The sequence below is a fragment of the Apium graveolens genome, chromosome 1 (genome assembly GCF_009905375.1).
Source record: "Apium graveolens cultivar Ventura chromosome 1, ASM990537v1, whole genome shotgun sequence".
Lineage (NCBI taxonomy): Eukaryota > Viridiplantae > Streptophyta > Magnoliopsida > Apiales > Apiaceae > Apium > Apium graveolens.
The window spans coordinates 169,388,812-169,403,063 of NC_133647.1; the positions used below are offsets into that span (position 1 = coordinate 169,388,812).

The 14,252-nt window shown below is 32.8% G+C and overlaps 1 protein-coding gene across 1 annotated transcript; it reads right to left on the minus strand.

Annotated features, from left to right (window-relative positions):
• Nucleotides 1-1,081: 1,081 nt before the first annotated feature.
• Nucleotides 1,082-9,539, minus strand: LOC141670851 (calcium permeable stress-gated cation channel 1-like). The gene is made up of 12 exons (XM_074476885.1): nt 9,297-9,539; nt 8,425-8,768; nt 7,664-7,813; nt 7,042-7,177; nt 6,201-6,302; nt 6,000-6,119; nt 5,744-5,824; nt 4,919-5,259; nt 3,745-3,990; nt 2,967-3,291; nt 2,549-2,782; nt 1,082-1,597 (listed from the first exon to the last, which is right to left on the minus strand). The coding sequence occupies exons 2-12, from the start codon at nt 8,736-8,738 to the stop codon at nt 1,328-1,330; spliced, it is 2,319 nt and encodes a 772-aa protein (XP_074332986.1). The 5' UTR covers nt 8,739-8,768; nt 9,297-9,539; the 3' UTR covers nt 1,082-1,327.
• Between the last annotated feature and the right edge of the window lie 4,713 nt (nt 9,540-14,252).

Sequence of the window (14,252 nt, forward strand, 5' to 3'; positions counted from 1 at the left end):
GTATTGATCTTGATTCTGAATCTTGATTCTTGTACATCAATAAAATGTTAGGTTTCCCTTTTTATCTCTTTCCCGCTCTTAAACAAGAAGCAAAGATATTTGTGTGAAAAAGAACCCAAAATTGATATAAGTATGTACACTGTACATCACTTGACTTTTTGGCCGGACCCGATTTTCCCCGTAATTGACCCGATTTTCTCCGTCTTTGACCGATGTTTGAGGAAAACGTATAAACTAACGATTCTCATGAAAAAGATCGTCAGGTTGCCGCATACCGATTAAGCGCCCGATAAATCGGAATCATCGGCGATGTTTACAACACTGACTACGATAGAATGAGTAATTGTTAAAAAAAAGAAGCAGAACTTTGTAATTCATTGAACATATATATGCACAGGCTTCATTCCCTTAAATAATTTGGTGCTTAAGGGATTGGAAGATAAAAAGTGAAATTTGGGGAAATCATTATTATAATGATAACAATGTATCCTCCTTTTACAACAAACTAACGAGACTCGAGGTATCACTCTGTAATAAACCGGTACTGGTGGTCCCACTTTCAATGTTGCCGAGGCTGCAAAATCTGAAATTTCTACAGTTTTGGAAATGCGTTCGCTTGAGAAACTTGTTCGTAACTTCCACTGCCCAATATCTTACACACCTTAAGGAAATGCATATTATCAACTGCGACATGATGAGAGGAATAATTGAAGGTGAAGAAGAAGAAATCACTGATGCCATCAGGTTCCCTGAGTTAAACTGTTGTAGAACTAATGCGGTTGACAAATATGACCAGGTTTTGGCGGTTGCCAGGGTGGGGAAGCTAATACCTACAAGGTATATATATTTAAACCAGAAAGTAGTAGTTTGAAAGTGATTGTGGAAGGTGTAACGGATGAAGCAGCCTCTTCTGACATGGATAAGTACACTATTACACTCTTTCTTTCAGCTGGAATTAATAAGGCTTAGAGACTGTCCGAATCTCATATGTTTCAGTTGCACTTCAAGCTATGCTTTTGATATGCTTTTGGCACAAGCTATAATTACATATCTAATTCGAGGTATATAAGATAATGTGATGTTAATTAAACAGTAGCTGCATCATATATCATTTAGTTTCTTGCAATTGACAAACACTGCATTACATTATCCTTTTTAGTTTGATTTTGAGGAATCTCAGTCACTTATCAGTATTTATATATATCACAAGCGATCATGAGTTGTCCCTGGTATACAACAAACCCAATATTTCCTCATTAGCCTAATAATCTTACACACCTTACCCCTTTAACTGCTACTATACAAACCACACAAAGTGCACCAAAAATCAAGGTTTCGAGTATTCTGGAAAAACCTCATGCATGGACGGGGAGGAATTTCCACTCATCTTGCTTGGAGCAGGCGTATTTCTTCGTGACTGTCGTTTTGTGGGGACCAGCTCTTGCTCCCATTTCTCAGGCACTTCTATCATATCATCATCCGAGTCCGAATCATCACCAGCTTTGAAAACGGGGTGAATGTAAGCATTCTGAAGGTAGCCCTTTAGGTTAAGATTTGGCTCCTTTGCTCGTTCCAAAGTGTCTTTCATCATGGCTTCCTACAATCCAGCACATAACCAAAAGAAATGTTTATGCAATCTGAGCAAGTTCAAGTTTGTGTCTGACCAGAGACTAGACTAGATAAGGCTTAGTAAATGCACAATATTCTCTTACCTTGGCAACTTTAAAATTACTAGGTTCAATTCATTTGATTATCCCATATCAAATAATATTTACAGTGTTGAATCAAGCAAGGATTACCCTATTATAACTGAGGGTTTGAATTACGCAAGGATTACCCTATTATAACTGAGGATCTCAAATCAAAAAATTGCTACAGAACTAGACACACCAACCTTTACATCACTAAATGATTGCAGTGAGCAATCAAACAAGTAAAATACGTTTTCTGCTCCTAACTTGAACGTCGTGGTTCAGAAGGTATACAAGGCCATCTTAAGCTACCACAGTTACAACATATGGTTTACTGGTACATTACCATCTTTAAACATGTTAACTTTTGTACATATAAATTAAGTGCAGAATGTCAAAATTGCATAATAAGTCGGATACAAGAGCAGAGGCGAATACTGATTTTTTACTAAACTTTCACTATGAAATTTTACAAGAGCCACAAAATTCAAAGTAGCAAAAATCCATGAATACGAAGTCACAGAATTGTGCTGTTGCAGAAAAAACTTAAGTATCTATGATTAATGCCACTTCATCAAACCATATCATCCTTGCAAAAAAGATTCTTAGTTGTCATACTACTAAAAGCGCCAATTTCTATAACGTTACTCGAGTCAGCTGGAAGGCCTCGATGAAAACTTTGGTTAAGTAGCATATTTGACATCTTTTAAGCATGCTCTCTTAGATATTCTTTTTACGTAAGACTAAAAAATGTAAATTAAACATATACCGACTCATACTTATCTGTGAAGTTTAGCACAAAAAATCTCCACTGATATAAAAGGATATAACACTAACAGGAAATCCGTCATAAATACCTGTAATGGGTACTTCACAAATGCAGGTTCGTAGCGACCTTTGCAATACCTATGGAACCATATTGTAAGAACGGGAAGAACAATAAGAACCGGTGTTGATTGAGCTTTTTCTTTGGTACTCAATAAGCCCATAAAGAGGAGTTGTGAGATTACTAATGCACCGATTATACGACCGTGGACATCAGGCCAAAATGCCCCAGCACTTTCATACTCTTGGTTGTAGACATTTATTATCTACAAAATTAAACAAACTGTAATTGGGAAAGCTAACGAATTTGTAGAAGGGTGAGAACATATACGTCAGTAGTCAAACCGTGATCATTAAAGATTAAACATTGCACATGGATAAGTAAGTAATATGCTTTAAACATCAATTGCAAACCTCTCATAATATATAATTACAGCAAATTTTGCTTACCTGATGTCGAAATACAACAAAAGCGAAGGCAAAGAAAATCAGTATGAAAGGGAGCAGCAGTGGGGTCACGACGGCATAGACAAGGCCTATTAGAAAATACAGTTGTATTTGAGGTTCCCCAGTGTCAAAACCTAGACTTCCTGGATCCATTGCCTCCTCTCTATCCTTTTCAGTCTTCACCAAGAAAGTGTTCTTTAAGTGGTAGAATATTAGGGGTTTCAATCTTAATATCTCTCCAGCTAAACCAGCCCATCCATCAACCATTATGTAAGTTATAAAGAAAGTTGCTTTCATAGGGATAGCCACACCAATAGTTGTAGGGATACTGCAAAATCAAGCACCCATTAGTCTCCAGAATCTCAAGTTTAGAAATATTCCATGAATGATGACATAAACCACAATGGGAGGAAATCGTTTATATGATTTTCTTACTATGATTTGATAGACTATTCATAACTATCAAGAGAAATCTGCTTTTAAATTTACAAAGTTTCTATTGACCAGTCGCAATGAAAATTCAATTATACTAAGAAACTATTTGCAGAGACAAGTATACAAAAAGTTCACTTTTTGAAATTAATCTGATCAATACGTCAATTCAGTAAGAATATTCTGTGTTTCAGTTGGTGTCCACAGATTAGTTATCTTCATAAAAATGAGCCTTCTCTTTTATATTAATATCAGGTCAGATATGTAGCATGCAATAGATAATAAGAGAATTCGATGTAAGCATAAAGACATAATATGTACTGCATTTTAACCGAGGAAAGAGACTTACTCTTCTGCTGACTGATGAATAAAAGTATGTAGCTGCTCGAATGCAGCCCCTGCGACTATGCTCCCAAGGAAAACATTTACAAAGTTAAACAAATAGAATCTCGATGCGGATCTCCTCTCTAGAGCGGAAATGCTCAGCCATCCTTCAAACTTGGACATTATCATCAATATAGTTGGCAAGAGTATAAGGAAAATCTTCAATGCTATTCCAGGTAGAAAACCTTGTATAAATGACTTGATAAAACCTCTGCACAACAAAGTTTCCTTAGTCAAAGTGTGGATTTAGCTGAACTACATTCAGAGTTCGGTCTTATGTTATTTATTTCCATTGGCAGTACCAATTAACTAAGAAACAATTACAAGGATCATCTTAGAAATTTTATTTCATAAGACTAAGCTCTGACTAAGCATTTATTCTAATGTAACCTCTAACTGTAAACATAAATTTCCAGGGGAAATTAAACTCACTTCACATCCGTTTTTATTGGCATCATTTCTTCTTTTGTGAAGTTCTACTTTTGTTACTGTGATGTCTCATGCCCATGTTTTACATTTTAGCACGTACAAGTTCTGGCGCTAGAGAGAGTTGTACAAAGAAGCTCAAATGGAACACAATATGACAGAATAAGAATGAAATTAATTTAAACCCAAATATTAGTGACTGAGTGGCAAGTATTATGGACGGACACACAAAGACACTTCTTTAATAGAAGAGTTGACTTCAATATTGAGTCACAATGTACAAAGGTAAATAAAATAGGCATCTTTTTACCTTCTAGTAGTTGGGCAACTTCAGTTTTTCATCCACACTTAAAGGCCATCATGACAAAATTTAAATTAAATTAATAGAAAAAAAGAAAAAACTTGCAAGTATGTCATATTGGACAATTCTATTTAATTCAGTATGTCTACATCATAAGAGATGATAGGTAGATATCATGTCATCCAAAAATAATCATTCATGCAGTCAACTTTGATACATTACACTATGGAGGAGCCCCAGCACTACAGCCTTTTCTTTCACCAATGTGTTTCTTCAGAGATAAGACGCCTTAATTACTATATGCACTTTGTGTTTGTTTAAAGGAAGATAACACATCCAGTAATTTCTACATCTCAATGCACAGAAAACAAGAAATCTAGCTTACATCTCGAACAGGTTTTACGAAACTTACACTTCAATTATAACCTTCAGAAATGGTGCTGCTTTCTCAATACCCTCAATATTTGCAAGTGATTGCACCATCGCAATTGGGATCATGAAAAAGAACGTCAAGAAAAAAAATGCTACTGCAACTATTAGTCTATTAATAGTCAGCCGAAAATACGGAAGTGCCAGGTTTGGCCAGTATACATCACGGGGTTCTGCAGCCCACTCTGTTAACCACATAACTGGATTTCTACATTGTTGCGTCTGGGCACAGACTGCAGCAGCCCAACGATTTTTGAAGGAGACAAATGCTGCTGGCATAATAGACTTAGGATCGTTTGTTACACTTTCTCGCTCTGCAGCTATCTAAATTTGATTCAGACCATATTAGTAATGCTTCCAATCATACGATCAATTTAAACAGGACACTAGGACAAGTATTAACATTTTTTCCATTCTAGTAATACATATCAAGAAACTTGGAGACATCTAAATAGTAATGAATATTACTAGCTTACTGAATAGGGATACATAGAGAAGCACAACGATATATGACACTCCCACAAATTTAAGGAGTATGGAACATAGATCACAAACTTTCTTCAGATCAAGTATCATAAGCAAGCCTATAACTTCAACAGAGAAAATACAGAAAATACATTTTACAATTGTGGAGGCCTTAGTTCAGGCACTTTTTTTACAGTGAAACTTGTATTATTTTGGACTTAAAAGTAAAACAACTGTTAAGTTTGCTCATCATTGCAAGAAGCAGTTGTTTCATTATTCGTATACTTCGATGAAGTATAAGAGAAATACATTTTACTCTAATGAATGAAGAATGATTACTTACTTCTATAGATAATTTCTCTATTTCCGACATGTAGTAGTCAATTGAATCAACTTTTGCTCCAAAAAGTCCTAGGAACCCAGTCTGTCGACACCAGAGAAGCATTTGTTAAATACCATACACGGATACACCTATGCTTTATATATGATATAATACAAAAAATTCCAGCTAATTAGCATACTTAAGATGTATAAAAAAAATTATACTAGAGAAGAATGTAAAGTAAGTCTTTCTTAGGCATCTCCTTACACAACAGTACCTTCTTCATGGGACGTTTTGCTTGATTTCTAGAATATTTAATTTGGTAGTAGTCAAGCCAATTCCGCAAATTTTTCCTTTTTTCAACCAATTCCGCCAGTTTATTTGCATTGTACACAACCTGCGTAGAATTTCTGTACTTAGACCAACACGTGACAACTTAAATGTACATTTCACTTAGCTAAAGATGGTATTATCCAACCTGATGCGTGAGATAGTGATCAGGATGGTTGACCAAGAAAAAGTGTTCAACAAGCTCGCTAACTGATTCATCGGGATCTGGTGGTACATTCTTTACAAGAACCTGACAACAAACAGAGCAGAACTTAGTAGTTAAGAAACATGTGCTTGAGTAGTTCCCTCACAAAAAACCAACAAAGTATATACCGAAGAGAAGAGATAATCACAATCACTGTATAGAAACATGTAGGTAATAGAGAATATTACAGCAAGTGATAGTTAAAGTATCTTGTCTAGAGTTTGCAAAAGCTGCAGATCTTTAAAAACTATGTGCCACATGTAATTTTTTTAAAAAAAATAAATTTCTTAGATAAAAACCATGGACCTCCATACAAGATAAATGTCTCAAAACAGGCACCTAATGGTCCACCAATTCCAATTGAGAGATCATATTATTGTTTGTTAGATATAAGAGCTCTGGTGGCATCACAACCAAAGGTTGATCTGATTAAATGTGTTGAGTTGAACTGAATAATGTCCTTCGAACTACTATAACAATAGATTACAGGATACATTTAAAATAACAATCTGTAATTATTTCGGTGAAGTGCATCATACTGTAAATTAACAATAGATTTAAAATTAACAATATCATGCGTAGAAAGAGAGTACATTTAAAATTAACATTAACAATAGATTTCTAGAAGTTTGACACAACATAAACTATTTACATCTTGCAACAGTCTTATTTACAACAGTCACAACTGTTTTACAATTTATTTTAGATTGATAAAGCACTAGTTTAGGTATATCAGGTAACTTGGAATAACAATCTATAATTATTTCGGTGAAGTGCATCATACAGTAAATTGATCCGGTCTGCGCTTTTCTGATGCCAGAAAGTGCAATCGCATGTCCTGAATTTTCTCATACTCCATTTTTAGCACATAACATGTCCAGAATGTAAAGGCATAGGCCATCACTATATGAGTCCAAAACCTGCAATCAGTTTTAAATAAATAAGGTTCTCATCCTCCAAGCTGTCAAGTTCTTAAGCTAACATTCAAATTACTATTTAAAAGATTAAAGGATCCAAGTTCTTATGGTAAAAGTATTTTACAGCAGTTCACATGTACTGCAAATGATTGTATGCATTTTACTAAATGATTGTGCAGAGTTCCAGATGCATATACAAAATGAAGGAAATACAGCACAGGAGGAGGGTCTTTACAGAAGTTTCTTTTATAACACCAGCAGAGCAAAACCCATAACAAGGAATAGTTGAAACCTCATTGGCAGCAATTAGAATGCTCGAGAAGTCTAAGTTTGTAAGCTTAATAAAATTTTGCTAATTAGCACAGAATGGTAGATGCAGTTAAAGAATATGTAGTGAAAGCACTGCAGATGAATCAAGACATTTCAAAAACAACATACATGTAATGATGGTACAGTTCATATAATGCTTGAAACAACCTATGTTCTTACCTGTTTGATCCTAGTGGAATGTTTGAAATAGAAAGTTTATCAATATTGCTGAACGTTACACCTTTGGTCTTCTCTAAAGTGTCATTTGTAACATTGACTGGTACAAGGATAGCCCATGCCAGCAACATCACGGGGAAAAATATTTTGAGCCTGCATTTAAAGTGCAAATTAGCTATTATAATTATTTCAACAAAAACAACGGAACAACCACAAAGGAGATGATCTTGGTACATAAGAACCAACATATTAGATAGTTAACCATGCCTAAGCACGAGCATCTGAAATATCTGAACTCTGTAACGTATGATATGAAGTATATATTACTAAATGAATATGCAAACAGCTTATTTTCTTGTAAGAGAGGAATTACAGATTATTGTCCAATGTGTATATCCTGGAATTCAGTTGGTTGCTGAATGCTGATATTTCATGTCACTGTCAAAACTCCAGATAATATGATTTAATTTAAGACAAAAAAAATGCAATACTAAAGGGGCTTTATTTTACTAACACAAGACAACCAATGTAATAGACTTTTACATATATATGTTAGCGAAGTTAGTTCTACCTATGTTAAAATAGGATTCATGTTTGGGATATGATGCACGAGAGACTGATTATGTTTGTGAAGTCAAGCATGAGAGACTGTCTGTTCGACATGCTTACAGATAATTTAGGCCACACCATTGAATAGCCTAAAAAAAGGATTCCAAAATCCAGGTCTAAAGAAGTAAGAACAAAAAAAGAACGAAGTTACATACCCAACCAAGTAAATCCGCAAATACACAACAGAATCCAATCCTGCATGGTCAATAAGCTCGAGCTCTGGCATTTGAAATGCATCAGGCATCCACTTGAGAAACTTAACATAGGAGTTCACATCAAAATTCACAAACTTGCTGACAAATGTCCCAGACCTTGTCGGACTTTCTCTTAATTTCTTAAGATACCATTTCGGAAAATAAACTCTATCGTTGAAAGGTTGAAGCCTTAGTATGGCAAAAGCTATGAGAAAGATCAGTGCAGTGATGATATTGATAGCTGCGGAAAGAGCAATATCGCCAAATGTAGCCATCTTGTTCTTCTAAATGAACTATGAATTTTCCTGTTATTAAAATGGTCAATTTAGAAGCAGAAAAGTAGATCAGAGCCACAACAAATTACTGAAACCGGCTAAAAAGTATCAAAATTTTATTAGCTAGAATCTTTTATGAGCCTCAATTTTCCTATCCAAAGCATACTGATCATGTATAAATTCCCATACTGGATCAAGTATGCATTAAATCTACAACAACCCCACTGACAAGTTCAATGAAATAAGCTATAAAAAAGTAAAAGTAACTCTAGTTTTAAATCAGATGCTAAAAACCAAAGAATTTCCCCACAACATACGCACTCATAACTGTAAAAATAAATAAATTTCCAGTCTTAATTATGCCAGTAACAGTCAGTTGGGTGAGCTCTAATAAAGTAAAGATTAAAAACAAAAAAAAACACCCATGCAGATACAATTAATCTAATCACTTTACAAAAAAAGATCAAAACTTGCATGTTATAAACACAAACAATCAATACCATGGACTTAAAACAGAAAGAGAAAGAAGATAAAAGTTAAAGAAACTGAAGTTCATACACTTTGTTATTCAATGCTAAACTTGTGAGCTCCCTCAAAGACAGTGATCTTCCTCATGTAAGATCAAGATTACCTCAGTAGATAGTAATATAAAACAGCAAGTTCTCATCTGTATTTTACTTGTAGTGAATGTAGATGTGTGTGGTTACATATATAAGTTATAGTACATTCTGTAACTGGTTGAGAAGCTATAAAGAAGTTGAAGTGGTGATAATGATAATGAGAGTGTGGAGTGTTCAGCAGAGATATTTTTAGAGCAATAATGACAATACAGCACAAATAATAATAGTAATAAACACTGTTGTAACGACCTCATTTACTATTTCAAGTTAAAGAAGTACTCTCAGCTTCCGAGTCATAGAACTTCGTGAAAATAAATACCGATTCTATTGTTTTTACGTATTTAGAGACTTTATAGTTTTGTAATGTTTTTTAATTTTTTTTCCTGAATAAAAATTTAAACATAAAACTTTTATTTAGAAAAAAAATATTATAAAATTATGTTTTAAATGCACATTGAAAAGCGTGCTAAAAAAGTGATATATAGAATTTAATAGGATAGAGAGAGTAAATCTGTTATGGATTTTTTTTATAATTTAATCATACGGTCACACTATTTACTCAACAATTTCACCTATAATTTATTTGCAATTCTATTAATGCCCGTTTGGTAAATTTTATTTGAAATTTTAAATTTGATCAAATAATATGTTTGGATAAGTAAACTAATTTGAATTTGGATTTTATTTGAAATTCAAGACATTCAAATTTTAGTGCAAATATGAGAATTTGAAATGACAACTCAAATCATATAATTTGAAATTCATCGTTTCAAATGAAATACTTATTTTCAAACGAGGCATTATAGAATTATAATTTATTTGTTAAATTGGATTTATATTATAAACTAAGTATTTATTTCATAGATTCGAGAGTGGATGACGGGTCAAAAATATAAGATATTAAACAAAAGATCAAACCTCAATCATTTGAGGTAATATCATGTTTGAGTAATTCAACCAAAATATTAAGGTCATGTTTGTTTAATGGTATTAAGCAGGAGATCAGATTAAAATCCTTTAAATTTTTCAATACCATGTTTGTTTTGTTAAAAATTAGTGAAGAGTTATCCAAGAATTATAATCTTTTAAATTAGCCTATGTTTGTTTTGTTGGAGAAGATGATAGAACTATAATCCCATTTAATGTTTGGTGGGAAGAGGTATTATTTTATTCCCTCCTACAAGTCATTTTTTAAAAGATTATAATCCCCCTCATTATTATCCCATATGAAACAAACATATGATTGAAAAATTTGAAGGACTATATTACAATCTCAAGTACTATCCTACAAAACAAACATACGATAAAATTTTAAAGAATTATATTCTAATTATACACTTAATCATTCCAAACAAATTTAGGATATGATTATTTAATCCACGAGACTAATTTTGATGGGATTAGTTATCCCCGGATTATTATCCCGAGATTAAAATCCCACGAAATAAATATGACCTAAGATGTTAAAGAAAAAAAAGAGTCCGACCAAATTTTTATATTATATTTCAACGTTATCATCAAAATATGGATGATTCTGACCGCCAATAATGTAACTCTACATTTGTGCTCATGGAGCCTGATCCTTTGTGTTTTCGTATCTTGTGAATTTCGAACATATATTATATATACACAAGGATGTAGCACAGTACAAATACAGTTTTGTCTTGTTGTTAGATTATTCTATTTCAACCGAATTGTAATTTAAGGCTGGAATTATTGATTATGTGTGTCGGTAGGACTTGATGCCTCTGCTTTTGTTGTCACTGAATCTCGTGGATAAGATTATTCCCCCTTGTGGTTGAGATTTATGATTATTACACTACATCTTTCGCAGCACAACTACAGAATGACGAACAACTTGAATGGTCAGAAATTTAGAACCCAACAATACCCATTACCCAAGGTACTTACTTTATGCTAAAATAAAAAGTAATCAACACGAGTCCAGGTGTAATCGAGCCCAGGTTAAAACCTAGGATCCAACTCGATTAAAAAGTTTGAACTCGATAAAAAGTTTGAACTTGTATTTAAATTTATTCAAATTTTTAATTTTAAACTTGAAATTTGACTCTTAAAAAATTGATAGTTTCGAATTTAGCTCGAATTAATTTCACCAAATATTTATAAAAACTAGAAATATAATTGATTCGGCTAGAATTCAATTTAATTAAATATATAAAATTTAAATAAAATATTAAATATTTTACGGTATAATTAAAAAAATTAAAAATAATAAAATGTCAACAAAGCCGTTATACATAAAAGAGAAAAATTAAACTCATTTTAGTAAAGATTTGTGTCATCTTTGTGGACTATTATATATCCTAAATATTAATTATGTATATTTATGCCGGAATTTCTAATCAAGGAATCACTTTTTGTTAGAGTTTCTGCTCTACTAACTAAAATTTGTGTAGAGCACAGTGAGATAATTTAAGTGGTTAAAAGTTTATCCTCTCTCGTTCTAAATCCTCAATTCGATCCTCACTCATCTCGAGAATTTATGAAAATAAATAATAATTTGTAAGGTTATAAATCATATTTGTAAAAAAAACTAAATTTTTTCTACTTTGAATTAACTTGACACTAGATAATACAAAATTTCAAAATTTATTGAGCTAATGATGTGTACGGGATTATAACTTGCAGACTTTAAATCACAATTATCTGCCGAAAATCTCATAGTACATGACAATTTAGTTAAAAATTTAGTTTTATTCTTAGTTATTTTATATAGAATTTATTTTTAGAGCGCACTCTTTTTCCTTCTTAAATTTTGTATCATCGGATTTTATTCATGCGAGGTTTTAACAAGATTTTTTTTCATGAATTATTTTTTTAGACATCGAACCAATATTATCTAAATTCCTAGGAGCGCTTACTTGTCAGTTATATGATACACTTCTATAAATTAAGGAGACCTAACCCGTACGAATTGTATATTTATTATTTTTCCTTCTGACAAAAAAAAAATCAAATCAAATATATGTCGTATCGTTTTAAATTACCATTCCTAATAATTAACTCAGAATTTAAGATGTTTTAGCCTAATAAATTGAGACAATTTATAATAAGATGGACAATGAGTAAACATGAAAATGATTTATATTCTTTCAAATTATGAGAAACTTTAAGAGTTATTCTTTGTCGGACAACTCATTATTTAACCCTTTTTTTTGTTTCAAGAACTCTAGTAGTCTCAAAGCAGGGGTATGTTTTTTTTAACATAAATAAAGTGAGGTTAATAATTCAACTGCATAACTTGCCAAAACCACCAAATTTGGGAGAAAATGCAACTTGAAAAGTATGGCTCTAGCTTTGGCCAAGTAACGATTTTTGTAACTAATAATAAACTATAATTTACACCTAAATTGTCTAAACTCTGATGACTTGCTTTTCAGGAAGCACAATCAAGCACTTTCATTGCAATGCTTAAAATTCTGGGAAAATGACTACATGTAATGTAAGGCCTTTTAAAAGCTTTGTTAGGAATATGTCGTGAACTTGATGATTTTATTAACAAAACACATTAGTAGATTCAATTTAGTGAAAAATGTAGCACTCGACGGATAATCAGGTATAGTCCCGACGGATGACTCAATATAATCCCGACGGATGATGATTTCCATCGAGTGAGTAGCTTATGTAACAATAAGTCATGTAGCACATATCTGTAAACACCTTTGTATAGATTCTGTAATAGCATATAAGTCATGTTGAGTTTAACTAGATATGCAGAATAGGTTGATTAATTGTAAATATAAGATGTCTTGTAATTCTGCATAAGTGAAATGAAGTCAAGTGTCAAATAGCTCCCCGACGGATGATCAACAAAGCCACCGACGGATGATCAACAAGGCAACCCGATAGATGATAATCATGTACCTGACGGATGATCAATTCAAACATCCGTTGACAGTGACAACACAGTCACATGCGTCGAGTGTTTGCAAAAAGAATGTGGCAGCCTATTCAACCGAGTTTTTGAGAACAAAGAAGCATTGCCATTTCCATGCTATTATGAAAATATTCAAAGATGCTGCAATAGAGTAATGAAGCAGCATAGTATTAGACTTGATATGTTTTATTTTATTATCTTGTCTTATTACTATGTAATCTTGGTGATATATAAACCAAGAGTAGCAAGTAGAACAACAAGAAGACTAAGCAAATACATTTCTCAGAGAAACAATTGTAAGCTGTATCCTTTAGCATTTCTCTGTAAGTTTAGTTGTTTTTATTTGTAAGCAGTTGTGAGCTATTCAAGCTTTACAGGGTTCTCTCGATATATATAAATATAAATATAAATATATATATATATGGTGGATACATTCAAATCCACCAGAAAGTTTTAAAAACTTGTATTTTTATTACTTTGTGTTTTGATTCATTTTAACTTATCATTCCACACTTTGCAAATCAAAACACTCAAATATATATTTTGAGTTAGAACATTTTATAATTCAGAAAAAAAAGTTTCAAGAATTTCATTTAACCCCCCTTCTGTATTTCTTGTTGCATTGTTAGGGACTAACAATTGGTATTAGAGCAAGCTCTTGAAACACAAAGAGTTTAAAGATCACAACAAACAACAAGATGAACAAGAAGGATGTTGGAGTCAAGATTCCTTTTCAGGACAAAGATAATTACCATCATTGGAAGGTAAAGATACATCTTCATTTACTTTCTCAAGATGAGGCCTATGTGGATTGCATAGAAAGAGGTCCTCATGTACCAATGAGAGCTGTAACTGGAAATGAGCCACCAGTTCCCAAGCCAAGGCATGAATGGTCAGATCCTGATATTGAACAAGTCAGGAAAGACAAGAAGGCCATGAATATTCTGTTCAATGGAGTTGATGGTGACATATTTGATAACATCATCAATTACAAAA